The 12,605-nt window shown below is 34.6% G+C and overlaps 2 protein-coding genes across 7 annotated transcripts; both read right to left on the bottom strand.

Moving 5' to 3' along the window:
* Positions 1–133: 133 nt before the first annotated feature.
* LOC111017318 (uncharacterized) lies at positions 134–1,825 on the bottom strand. Its single transcript, XM_022293035.2, has 3 exons — positions 1,544–1,825; positions 948–1,429; positions 134–540 (listed from the first exon to the last, which is right to left on the bottom strand). Exons 2-3 carry the CDS (start codon positions 1,216–1,218, stop codon positions 284–286), a joined length of 528 nt encoding a protein of 175 aa, XP_022148727.1. The 5' UTR covers positions 1,219–1,429; positions 1,544–1,825; the 3' UTR covers positions 134–283.
* A 147-nt stretch (positions 1,826–1,972) lies between these two features.
* Positions 1,973–7,147, bottom strand: LOC111017316 (nuclear transcription factor Y subunit A-1). 6 transcript variants are annotated; one of them, XM_022293031.2, is made up of 6 exons: positions 6,965–7,147; positions 4,816–5,090; positions 4,513–4,628; positions 4,256–4,327; positions 3,641–3,805; positions 1,973–2,772 (listed from the first exon to the last, which is right to left on the bottom strand). In XM_022293031.2, the coding sequence occupies exons 2-6, from the start codon at positions 5,069–5,071 to the stop codon at positions 2,347–2,349; spliced, it is 1,035 nt and encodes a 344-aa protein (XP_022148723.1). In that variant the 5' UTR covers positions 5,072–5,090; positions 6,965–7,147; the 3' UTR covers positions 1,973–2,346. The 6 variants fall into 6 exon arrangements, with proteins under 6 accessions (XP_022148723.1, XP_022148724.1, XP_087977120.1 ...); XM_022293032.2 differs by having other exon boundaries at positions 4,816–5,076; XM_088120994.1 differs by having other exon boundaries at positions 4,816–5,073.
* Positions 7,148–12,605: the final 5,458 nt, after the last annotated feature.

Below are 12,605 nucleotides of genomic sequence, written 5' to 3'. Positions count from 1 at the left end.
TGTTCACATTATAACAAAGTTAGAACCTAAAGGTTGCTGTTTGCCTCCAAGTTAAAGTTTTTAGGACATAAAACTTCCTTATTCTAAGCTAGAGTTTATTAATATTACGAGTTACATTAATTGAGTTTACTAATTCACGAACTTGCTTGTTTACACGTTTTATTTGGCTCAACTATCAATATACTGTAAAGTGTAAACAGTCATTTTCATCACTTTTTTCTTGATACAAATTTAACACCCATGTTTAATTTCTGTAATATCTTCTTTCTAGTAATATAAAAATTCAGCTAAGAGGTGAAGAGGGTATGAACTCAGATGAAAGTGGAAGCTGCTGCAAAACTGGTGGCTCAGTGGGTTCTCTCTCAGAACTGATAGAACTTGTTAGTGGACCATCAATGGAAGGCTTTATGACTGTATAAAACAGCACATTGTAGAGAATGGAGAAGATGAAGAGAAAAACAGCTGAATTTGCTAAAAGGGATCCTGAAATCTCTGACATTTCTCCTCTGATTTGATTTCTTGGAAGCTTCATGTCCTGAGCTGCACAAGTTTTTGCAAACCACATGCGTATGTTAGAAACACTCCCACAACCCAGCATTTCATATTCTTGATTCTCACAACAGAAGCAGATCATGGTATTTTCAGGGCATCTGGGAAGAAAAGAGAAACTAGCTACTAATTTTTATTGCCGCAGAATTTTGGTCCAAAAGCAAGAGCTTCCACAAACTACAAATACACCACACTAATGTTCTCTCGATATTGCCCTTGCTTCGAATCAATTCAATCAACTCTTCAACCAAAGTTTCGAAACATCAAATTTTACTTAGAATTAGGAGTCTAATCCATATCGATATCGTCCCTCATCGAGTCAGTTCAATCAACTCTTCAACCAAAGTTGAGCAGCAACAAATTTGACTTGGAATTAGTATTGAAAAGAGGGGGGGTACCTTTCATCTTGGGAGGAGTGACTTGTTTTTTGGAGAAAGATTGAAGCTGCTGATCAAGCTCTTGAAGGGCTTGCCTGGCCTTATCTGGGTCCATCTCAAATTGCTGTGAATCTCTCTCCCTTGCACACACAATGCAACTGCGAGCAGCAGAAGAAGGAAATGGGTGACCATTCCTTCTCCTCAAAACACCATAGCATTTCTTGGTGGCTGACAATGGCGGAGATGAGAGTGGCCACTGGTTCTGATTGAAGAGAGAGTGAAGAGAAAGCATCTGAGTGCTGCTAATTAACCACAGTCGCAAAAGCGGATGCCCTTCAGGATAGTCTTATGTCATTTCCCCGAAGCCACAAGAATCTGAAGCGGCTCTCTGCGTGATCCTAAAGATGAGACCGGAGTGTTTGGCAACAAGTATTAGCAGGATCTTGTCCAGAATATGGCTGTCCTCACTCCCGCCAGAGATAATATTACTCCATCTTAAATATCTGACAAGATTAGACAAGAGAAGTGAGAAGAACATTCCTTAAAAAAATAACGGCTTGTTTGGAAGCTATTTCTTAAAATATATATATATATATATATATATATCAAGTACGTACGAATAATTGCTTTTCCTCTTAAAAGGTATTCAGCATTCCACAGAATCAAAAGAGAATTCAAAAGTAACTTGGGGAATGACAAGCGAGAACCCGCTGTGTTTGACTTTACTTTCTGAACAGCAAACAGCTTGAGTTGAATTCATTTCGTTCGCATTTTTCAAAGTGAAATCAGTGTTCTTTCACTTTCATTTCCACAAGTGGAAATACACAGCTTCAAGTTTTAATCAAGCATACATGAAACCTGCAATCCAGAAAGCACATCAGATCTAAGTTCCTCCCACAAATCGGAATCACCTGAAATGGTTTAAAACACGACCAACTCGGGATCCTCTCAAGGTGTTCAAATAATCAGTTTTCAGGCATAGTTCATTTTTCCAGTCTTTCCAGAAAAGGCTGAAATCAGGATTCATACAATAGCAAAGAATCATGTTTGGAACCTGAAAGGCTTGACAGTTCGCAAACTTTGCAACTAAATCAAGAATCACAATTCAAGCTTTGACACACTCACAAGTACACAACAGTTGAACATTTGATCTAGAAAGGTGGTTTGGAAAATAAAATAAAACAGCGTCTGAAATCTATGGAGTGTTCTATACACAAGTTAAAAATGGGGGAGGTTGATGAAATAAAGCATCCAAGGACTTAACTAGAACTAGGGTCCAAATGGCCAACTTAGATCATCCCATCTCCTTTGGGAACATGCACCAGAACAAAGCCAAGAATGATTTGCCGCCTAGCAGAGGACTGCCAGGGAATGTAGCCCCACAGATATAACCAAGGGGTACCCCATATTTTCAGTACGTTCACTTAATGGCAAGACGCCTCTGTGCCGCCTGATTTTCTGAGATACTTCCTCGTTGCTGTCCCGAACAGTCTCCATCTTCACCTCTCTCGCCAGTACGTAAAGCATATGATGAAGCTTGGAAGCTACTGTAGTTTTGAAAATGGCTACTGCCATTTACATAAGTACGAGCTTCATATGTCTCATGCAACTGCGTCCTTGCTTCTTGTTGACCATTGGAGGAATTCCAGGTTTCAGCCAAGACACGAGGCACAGCTTCAGAACCAGATGAACTAGCTGAGTGCGATGAGATAGCTTGACCAGATCCACATTCCTTATCCTTCATAGTAGAGCACGAAGAATTAACTTCACTCTTCTTGGCAAAACGTCCTCCACTACCCCTTGCCCTTCTCATGGCATGCTGGTGACGAGACTCATGAAGATATGGCTGTTAAACATTGAACACAAGCTAAATATTAGAGATACTTCAGAAAAATTTACCTGCATTAGTTTCTGACGTGAAAAAGAAGAGGTGGGGGTGAACAATCATCACTCATCAAACATACAGAACCAACAACGAAATGGCATTTGATTTTTTAAATCAAACCCTGGCCCATATAAGCTAGCCAAGCCTTGTGTCTCAAAGGGTAATGAATTAACTATGCAGAACAATATACAAGAAGAAGAAATCCGGAAATTTTGAAAGACAAATTTTGACTCATCTTTATATCAGTCTTTTATGGTCTTGAGACAATGACTTGGTAATTCATATACGTGTTTGTACTAACAACATTCATTTTAGCGCTCAAGGATCCCTAGAGTAAGTTAAGCTTGTAAACTTGGGTTTCTTCCCACTTGCACTGAATCTGATTATTAGATAGTAGCTGGAATATAATCTATATGCCATTAGCAATATCCTAAACATCCAAGATAAGAAGTCGAATAGGAAAATAAAGTTATGTTCCCAGGAAAAATAACCAATGATAAAAAGCTTATACCTATTTCTTAACAAAGCCTATGTGAGTACATCCACTTCACTGTCCAGCACGACAAAATAATTTTTCAGTAGCCCTTAACACACATGTAAGGGTTCGAACAGTTTGAGTAAAAACTTCTCAGTAAGAGAATTTAAAAGTACTCAATCAAATTTGCAGTATACATGAAGAATGAACTTCATTAAAAATAAAATACAATTAATAATGATGTTGGTAGCTTGTGAGTACAATGAACAAGAGAGCCAAATACCCAGCCACATTAACATCGATAAGAGCCAAGCTGTAGTACATGACAGACAATTACTCGAATAGCAGTTGTACCTTTCTAACTTTTATCAGTTTATTCTCGACCTCTGCTTTAGCACGTGCTTGTCTTCGCCTTAGAATCCCTTGGTATTGTTTGGCATTCACAAAAACTGGCTCCTGTGTCACCTCAAGGGGCAGAGCCATTCTAGCATGTGGCATCCCAAGAAAAGGAGGATAACCCTGCAATTAGAAGTACTTGTCAGGTGCCAACATCAACTCTTACTTATCAGGAAAAATTGATAACATTCCACAATGATCTCAGATATCCTTTACATAGACGATAGACCTTTTCATTGTGGCCAAGAAATATATTTACAGGCAAGGATAATACAATAATCATGCTACAGCCTCTTCCAAGAAACTGGAAAATTTCAGTTAGTTCACCAGATATTTGCACGCTATTCTACTAAGATGGTTTGAGAAAGTGAAAATCTGGACAAGAAACAATCATGAAGTTCCTGACTAATTGAAAAGGCAAAGAAAAAGAAAAAATAAAAGTACACATCCAGGTTACCAGGGCTAAAATATATACCTTAAAAATTTGTGATTATGGTGCAAAAGTTACCAGAAAAATATATATGTATACAAATTGTCACCTTATCTTTTATGATTTTAACCTGTACTACATACCAAAGGTTGATGCCCATAGGCAGTCATCAGTCCTGGATAATAAGGATCTTGATATGGATTTGATGCACACGCCTGCAAAAAATAACAAATACTAGTAATCCCACTAAATTCAGAAATATCTTAAATCGGATGAAAATCCAATGTTATTCAATATTAAAAAACTGGACTCTAAGAGTCAGCAAGTATACTATCAAGATGTCTCTACAGTAAGAAAGAAATCAACCAGACTATAGCAAAAAAAAAAAAAAAAAACTCACTATATTGTGGCCTACAAGTTCCAGCTGAGGAGGTTGTGTGATACATCCACCATGCACTGTAGGTGCAGTTGAAACAGCACGCTGGGTGTTGTGCTGTTCTTGCCCATAACTTGCAGCTGAGTTTGATAATAACATGTTTGTTATTTGTTAACAATCCAATAAGCTAATATTGTCCTCAACTTCCAAGATAATGTATAATATTTTCAGCTCATAACTAAAAAGGCTAAAAACACCAAGTGCCTTGCTTAGAGCTATAATAAGATTCACAAGCAAACATGTCTACATTATTGTTGAAGGCCATACCTTGTGAGTCTTTTGTGTTATCATCATCGTCTTCTTCATTCAAATCATCATTTGACATCGACTGACCCTCATTAGATTCGGAAGCACCATTAGTGCATTCCAGTGATGTTGAATTGGACACATTTCCTCCTGCTGCTGGCGGGGAGATAGGATTGTACCCAATACTGCGCCACCAAGGTTCAGAATAACTACCAGTCTGCTGCATATTTGGTGGTTCAGATTCTAGTTGATTCACACTTTTAGATTTTGAATGCATACCTTCTGGACAATGATGCCTGTCAGATACCATAAAAGAATGGAGTCGACTAGAATAAACAGATCATGCATGCAGAACCAGTGTTTGATAAACAGGGGAACCACTCCCCCTATGAGAAAAGCAGTAAAATAAGAAATTAAAGGGGGAAAAAAAAAAAAAGTGAAGCATCATTCTTAAGATTAAAAAAACCTTGGAGATCTTCCAGTCCATTTTTCTTTTCTGAAGAGAAAAGGGAAATAGTTTCACTCCTCCTATGGTTTAAAATAGCACGTTGCAAGAGAAGGAAACTAAAAAAAGAACATTCAATAGCCAGCTTGGCTTACAGCTTAAATTTTATGGTCCCAAATGAGGGAGAAAATATTTTTCTGTAAGATTGGAGAGTGGCTTGGTATTTAAGAGGCTGGGGAGGAAACATAGGGAAAGGCCAGGACCAGAAGATAATCACCAAGAAAAACTTAACCTCAAGCAGCAGCAACAGCCATTCTTAACAATTAACTATGCTTCTTATTTCCTTTCAATAATGATTATCTAGTTCTTTCCCAGAGCATATACAACTATATCCAATCCTTGTGTAGAGAATTGCTCATCATTCGCTTGAATGAGGCTCATCACCTAAAGAAAGTAAAATTCTCTACACCTTTACATCATTCGCTTCCAAGCTGAGCTGGTTATCTATCATTAACTGGGTTCCATGATTTGGAAGACAGAAACCAAATAAGTATCTAACTTGTGCTTGCCAGAACTTGGAATTGCGAATGCTTTACTGATAGCAGCTAAATCACAACTTGAAACTCCTAGGTTTTCAAATTTGAAGAGATACAAGTATAAAATGTCGAACAAACTCCAAAAATTCAAGCCAAGATCATCTTTAATCTTTAATTCAAAATATAAACCAATTCCTGTAATGTTGAGTGGAAATCAATTTATTTCCATGCACAAGTTTCAAAGTACTTGTTTAATCTACTTCCACCGTCATATCTTATTTTGGAGCTCAATTATTTCCGTGCTAGACTAGAAATTATTAACAGGTGACCTTCTTTTATCACTCTTTCAACCACAACTCGGAAGTATAAAAAATGAGAAGGGAGTAAGTTGCAGGATAATATTGATGAATCCTCCAAAACGCCCCAGCCTCAAATATCATATCAAAATTTAGAGCCTCGTATTAAAATCTTCTCTTCTCTCTAAATCAGCTCTTCTTGCCATTTCAGTTGAGATGCAAATGACCCACATGCAAGGGCAGTGGTTACAAAAAGGGTTCGATAAAAGACGTTCAGTTGGATATTTTGGCTCGTTTTTAAGCCGACAACATTCGAACCTAATTCGCACGAGAAGTCAATTAAAATTAGAAAACATAAAAACAACTGCCAGGATTGCGCCGCAAGTTGATTCAATCAATCTAAAATTGGCAATTAAGAGGTGCGCAAACCAGAATCCCCACATGCAATGAACAAAGAGAAACCGAAGCCCAAAAAACCGGGAGACTGTATAAAAATTCGAAGAGGCAGAACAAAGCACGACGACTTCAGTTCAATTCTAAAAAACTGAGCAAAAATCGCCGAACTCATGACTTCTAAATTCCCGTCGAGATCTCAATTCCACTCGCACTCCATTCCCTAAGCAAAGAAAACGCACACAGTGAAATTTTCCACTCTAGTGGTCCAAATCCTAGTCGCATGAATCCAGAAACCCAAGCCGGCGCGATTCCATGCAACGAGAAGTCAAGAACAATACTCGAACAAAATAAAAACAAAACAAAAAGGGAAGAAAGATAACTGAATTGAGAAAAGCCTAGAGTAATAACAGATACGAGAGAAGAGAGGAGATAGAAGACAGAAGGTAGAAGAGAAGAAGAATCTTGCAAGAATCGAGTCAGGGGAAAGAGGAACTCACTCACTTGCAAAGAAAATTCTGGAAATTCGAAGCCCTAGATTCAGGAACAGATGGTTCGGAATCTGGGAAGAAAAATTCAACAGTCAATTCAGTTCTTGTGCGATTCTAAGACTTGGGTCTGTTATTACAGAGACGAACAAAGACCTTCGGCAACTCAAATTCAAGAGCTACGGCTACTGTTCCCTCACCCACTGCGGGACCCGATTTCAGTTCCAGCTACTCTTCCACCGGCAACCTCCCCCTCCGGTTTGGGAGTATTCGCCTCGGAAGCTAGCGGCTTTCCAAAAGGTGAACCGGCTACAGCAGGTTCCCAGTTGGGCGTGGGTCATTAATTTGTCAGACTCACGGCCGGGTGAGGCTATCATAATTCCTTTTTCAGGATAAAAAGCGAAAAATGGGATAATATAATTTGACCCACGTGACACGCACTTGACGAGCAAAGTCCGGGAAACGCTTGGCGCATAAGTGGGACCACAGCTTTAAAGCAGCGACAGCAGCGCATGCCACGTCTCCCAGCTCCAAAAGTAGTTACTGATCTCTACAAATCTCTTATATCACCCCCGGGTCATCGTATCAGTATAAGCTTCCCACCAGGCTACGTGACGCACCACCCAATTCTTAAATAACATATTTTATCATTTATATTATACCTTTCATTTCTTTTATTTTTTTTGTTATTTGATCCTACGGTATATTTAGTTTGTTTTAATTTGAATATCAGAAGAATGAAGATATAAATTTTTTCAAATAAATTTTTTATCCATCAATATTTTGTTTATGTTTTAATAAGATATATTGATATTTTAAATGTATTGTTTTTCATTTTGATACATAATATGGTTTAAAATGTTTTCAACTACAACGACGCATAAGCAACTCTTATAAAAATAATGTATAATTAAACCATACAACAGTGTCATATATGGTGGAGTGGGGAAAAAATAATTATGGCTTGTACTAAAAATGATTGTTGATAATTGAGTCTAGGACATGTGGCATCATGTAAGTGGCTCAACTCTCAAGTTTATTGGGATTTAGATAAGCATGCAATGGTACTTTAAGTCTTGAGTGGGTGGTACCAAGCCCTCAAAGGCTTCCAAGAATAATCATGCCTAATTATTTGGAGTAGTCCAAAGGCCAACATAGAGTTATATTTGATTAATATTATTGTTTTTTATCACAAGATAATCAATATGGTTATTTAAATCATCAAACCATGTACTAATGTAGCTTATATTAAACGTATATTGGTGCTTGTGAAGGTCGCAATTGGGTTGGGTTTACTTCTCCGTGATACCCATGGAATTATTCTCGCGACGGGTTCAATTTTCCTCCCAACTGATTTGCCTCTCACTTTGTTGAAATTAGTGTCTTTCTAGAAAGTCTTCGTTTAGCTTGTGCTCTTAATTGTGGCTATCTTCATGTTAACTCTGATTGTCTGGTTGCAATTCACCTCATTTGCGGAGAGACTTCAACCCTAGGTGACGAGATTAATTAGTTACATGATATCATAGTCTTTTGTCATGCTCCTTCAACTCGATTTCTTTCAATAATTTTTACAGAGAATGTAACCGGTCAGCTGATGCCTTTGTCAAATTTGACTATGAGTAAGAATAACTTTTTGAGATTCTAATTTTCCAATTTGGATTCTGTTGGAGGTGATACCATCTTCCTTCAATACGTAGCCAAGTGGCATTTTCACCTCAAAGTCCTCTTTCCCTACAAAAAAGAAAAAGAAAAAAAGAACTACTGTAACTTAACTAGTACCAAACTACAATAGGAGAAATCTTGATTTAAAATTTATTTAAGATACAAATTTATGATCTGAATTTATAGTCTAAAAGGCCAGGTTTAATTCAGTTGGATGGTAAGATATAAAAAAAATCTTAATAGGTGGCCGAAAATAAAATAAATCCGTAAATTTAATAAATATTTATCATAAATGGAATAGGCCGCGAAGAAAGAGATATGGGCCGTGCCGGATATTGGGCTAGGCCCACCATGAATTAATGGCTATTATACTTTTGCAAGGCCTGGATGTCCATGCCTATGTTTTTGGCAGTTTATACTTTGATACTGAGGAAATTTCTTTTTCTTCTTAAAAAGAAAAGAAAAAAAAAAGGAAGAAAAAGCACCTTAATTTGAATGTGGAAATAAAGGAAGAAAGTTGGAGAGACCAAATAAAGAAATCTCGAGTCAAAACAAGGATGAAGAGTCTATTTAAGTCTATTTATTTACAACTACTACATTTTCGTCATTCACTAATAGAGTTTCTTTTTTTTTAAATTTAACAACATATGACGATTTGTACATGAATATTCCATCTTTTTTAATTGAGGATATATGCTTTTTTAATAAGCTATGCTTAAATTGGCTGTTAATAGACTTGTTATGGTATGTAATAAACTCTATTAAGAATATAAATAAAATATTCAATCTAAAAGGCACGTATCTCCGTCTAGAAGGTCATAACTTCGAATCTTCAATTCACTCCTATATTTTGTACTAAAAGAAGAATATGAATAAAATAGTAAATACACCCTAACATATCCACTTAACTTGTGAATCTAGTTAGTAATTTTAACATATTATTAGAGAAAGAAGTAGTTTATTTGAGTTATTGTAACATCATTTCTTCCATTAGTTTAATTTTTTAGTTTCAATAGTAATTTAACCATTGTCCCAAATACGGTAGGAAAAAAAAAACAGTTGGATTGAAAAATAATAAATTAAAGGTTAAAATTATCACAGGTTGACCTAAGAATGGTACTTAATAGATCATTGGCCTTTAAAAAATATTGAACGGGTCTCTAGCCTATTCTAGAATATTTAAAATTCATGAAGATGTATTTAATAGGTCACTGAACTATAAAAAAGTGTCTAACTAGTCTCTAACCTATTTTACATTATTTAAAATTCACAAACTTGTATCTAATAAGTCCGTGAACTATAAAAAAGGGTCGAAGAGTTCTCTAACCTATTTTTTACATTATTTAAAATTTATTGACTTATTAGACACAAAATAAAAAGTTAATGAGCTTATTCAATACAAAATTTAAAGTTAATCCAAGATTTAGACACTGATCTTGTAATTTAACGTGAATGAAGCGTATTAAAATGAGAGCAAGAAAGTGGGATGTAAGAAAAAATGAATTTAGATGGTCAAAAGGAAAAGGAAGGGAAAGCAAATTGCAAATTGAATTTGGGGGTGCAAGGGAATCCAATTGATTATTGATCCATTCATCCATCAGAATCAAAAGGTTTGGGGAGCAAAGAGTTGGCCTCTCCCATATTGCTTTGCTTTCTGCAAAGCCTCCAAGCAAAGTTTAGACAAAAAGCTGGCACAGATTTTTCTACATTACCCAAAAGCTGCCACTCATGTTTCTAAACACCCTTCACTTCATTCACACCTTTTTTCTCTCTCTCTCTCAAATCATTCTAAGAATTATTCGATTGGTCGAGTTATCTAACATTATCATTTTATTAAGAATGGAAGTGTAATTCAATCAGGTTGTATCAATATTTATGGAGTCGGGTCTCAAAACCAATTGACGTTTAGAGGTTTAATGTTCTTAAGATCGTAGTTCTTTTGACTCATCTATCTCGACCAAATCCTATTTTTGGATCGGATACTCGTTTCAGCTTTTGGACTCTGACACCGTATCGATATTCATTGGATCCCATCACAAAACTAATTGGTTAGAGAAAGAGTAGTTCATCTATATTATAAACCTTTATCAGGTTCTTATTTTTTAAATGTGGGATCTTTAACCATGTATTAATTTTACATTTGAGTTTTGATAATTAAGGGATGATCTGGATATTTCTTTTCCATTTTTTAATAGTGCCGGAGACTGGACTTTGAGAAATTTTTTTAATAATGTTTTTAGTTTTAAAACTTATTTTGACAAGTGTTTTTTATTTTTTTTCACCTTATTTACTATTCTACCTTAATATGTTTAAATCAAGTTATACTTTAAAAATACATAAAGATTGGTTATATGTGAAAAATGTAATGTAGAAAATATAAAAAAGCAAATGAAAAAAAAAAAAACTATTTAGTATAGTTTTTATTGTAGTTATTTTGACTCGTAAAAGGAAAAGAAGAGCTTAGATTTCTTTATTTGAAAAATAACCCTTTGGAACAACCTCGGATTCCTCAAAAGTTCCGATATGATTTTATGTTTTATAAACTGATTAGATTGGTTAATAAGACTATTTTGAAACATGCATAAAGTTCTTGCTTCATCACAAAATTTCATCCTAGAAAAAACAAAAAAACCATTTATTCACTTGATAAGATTCCCTTGTTACAAGATAGGTTTGTTTGGGCTAGAAATTATATGATTTTTATTTTATTTTTGTTTTTAATTTAAAATTAGGTAAATCTTCATATAAATTGTTTTCAATCTTAATTATTAATTATTCATAAATTGTTTTTACATATCTTTTAGTTTTATTCATGTATACGTGTGATAAACAATTTTTTAAAGCAGAATTTTAGGTGACGAAACAAGATAAGGTTTTTGTTAAATAGTTATGGAAAATATACTTGTCAATTATTGAAATATTTTTTAATATAAAGTTTAAAATCCACTGAACGATAATTTTTAAGTCTAAAACACCGAAACAAAAAGAAGAAAATTCAAATGAAAAATAAATTTAAACCCTTACCACATTTAATATTGCAAGACAAACGCCAAAATTAAATCACTAATTTTCTATATTTCCCCTTTAACCTTATTATAGAGGCTATAATATATAAATGATATTCCGAGTTCTTCCATTATCCACTTAGTTTTATAATTAAACTAGGTTATTTGTTAGATATATATTTAAAGTTAATATAGTATGAAATAAGATGTTCATAAATAATATAATAACCAAATAAAATTAATTCTATTAAAATAAAACAAAAATATATTAAAAATATGAAAAATGTATTAAGCTACCAACTATTTATAAACCATAGGTGTTGGCTTTTGGAAATGATGGTATGATTAAAGAAAGAGTTGGGATGGCCGGCTTGGATTAATTCGACTCTCTAATCTAATTATAATGTCTCCATTAATATTAATCAACTATTGCAAGAACATCCATAGTTTCAACTAAAACTCATAATTTGTTCAACTTATTGGTTAATTATTGTTTAATCTATATATCTTATCCTTATTTTAATTATTTTGTATCATATAATATATATTTATTTCAATAGACTTTGGTAGGTTAAATAAAAACATTTCCCAATGCAATCACATGTGCATATATTCTTAGGAGGTTTGAGAAATAAAATAACTTTGGGATATAATTGGTTTTTAGTAATGATTCATTTGTTAATTAATTAACAATAATATTTTTGTATGGTTAATTTCCATAGGTCCCTATAGCAAGCTGGACATTTGTCTTTCCTATAAAAATATTTGTATATATCACTCACATGCTTCATTAACTCATTTCAAAATTTTATCCTGTTTGACTTATTTTTGTAGGTATTAGATAAATAAAATGTCGAATACTTTATAAAGTAAACAAAAAGACACGTATGTTAGAAGTAAGGAAAGATCACAAATTTGTATTTATATTTTTTCTTTTTTGCCAACCTGATCCTGAGTTCGAATTTCCCAATTCCTACGTATTAAAA

The sequence above is a fragment of the Momordica charantia genome (genome assembly GCF_013281855.1).
Source record: "Momordica charantia cultivar OHB3-1 chromosome 2 unlocalized genomic scaffold, Mcharantia_2.0 BLBB01000002.1, whole genome shotgun sequence".
Classification (NCBI taxonomy): domain Eukaryota; kingdom Viridiplantae; phylum Streptophyta; class Magnoliopsida; order Cucurbitales; family Cucurbitaceae; genus Momordica; species Momordica charantia.
This window is presented reverse-complemented; position numbering and strand designations above follow the sequence as displayed.

What these genes read in the sequence shown, in the direction of transcription:
- LOC111017318 (XM_022293035.2), bottom strand. Translation starts at nt 1,218, where the DNA reads ATGCTTTCTCTTCACTCTCTCTTCAATCAGAACCAGTGGCCACTCTCA. An exon ending in CACTCCTCCCAAGATGAAAG is followed by an intron (nt 541 to 947) that starts GTACCCCCCCTC and finishes AAACTTGTGCAG; the next exon opens with CTCAGGACATGAAGCTTCCA.
- LOC111017316 (XM_022293031.2), bottom strand. Translation starts at nt 5,071, where the DNA reads ATGCATTCAAAATCTAAAAGTGTGAATCAACTAGAATCTGAACCACCA. An exon ending in TAACACAAAAGACTCACAAG is followed by an intron (nt 4,629 to 4,815) that starts GTATGGCCTTCA and finishes TATCAAACTCAG; the next exon opens with CTGCAAGTTATGGGCAAGAA. An exon ending in AACTGATAAAAGTTAGAAAG is followed by an intron (nt 2,773 to 3,640) that starts GTACAACTGCTA and finishes AATGTTTAACAG; the next exon opens with CCATATCTTCATGAGTCTCG.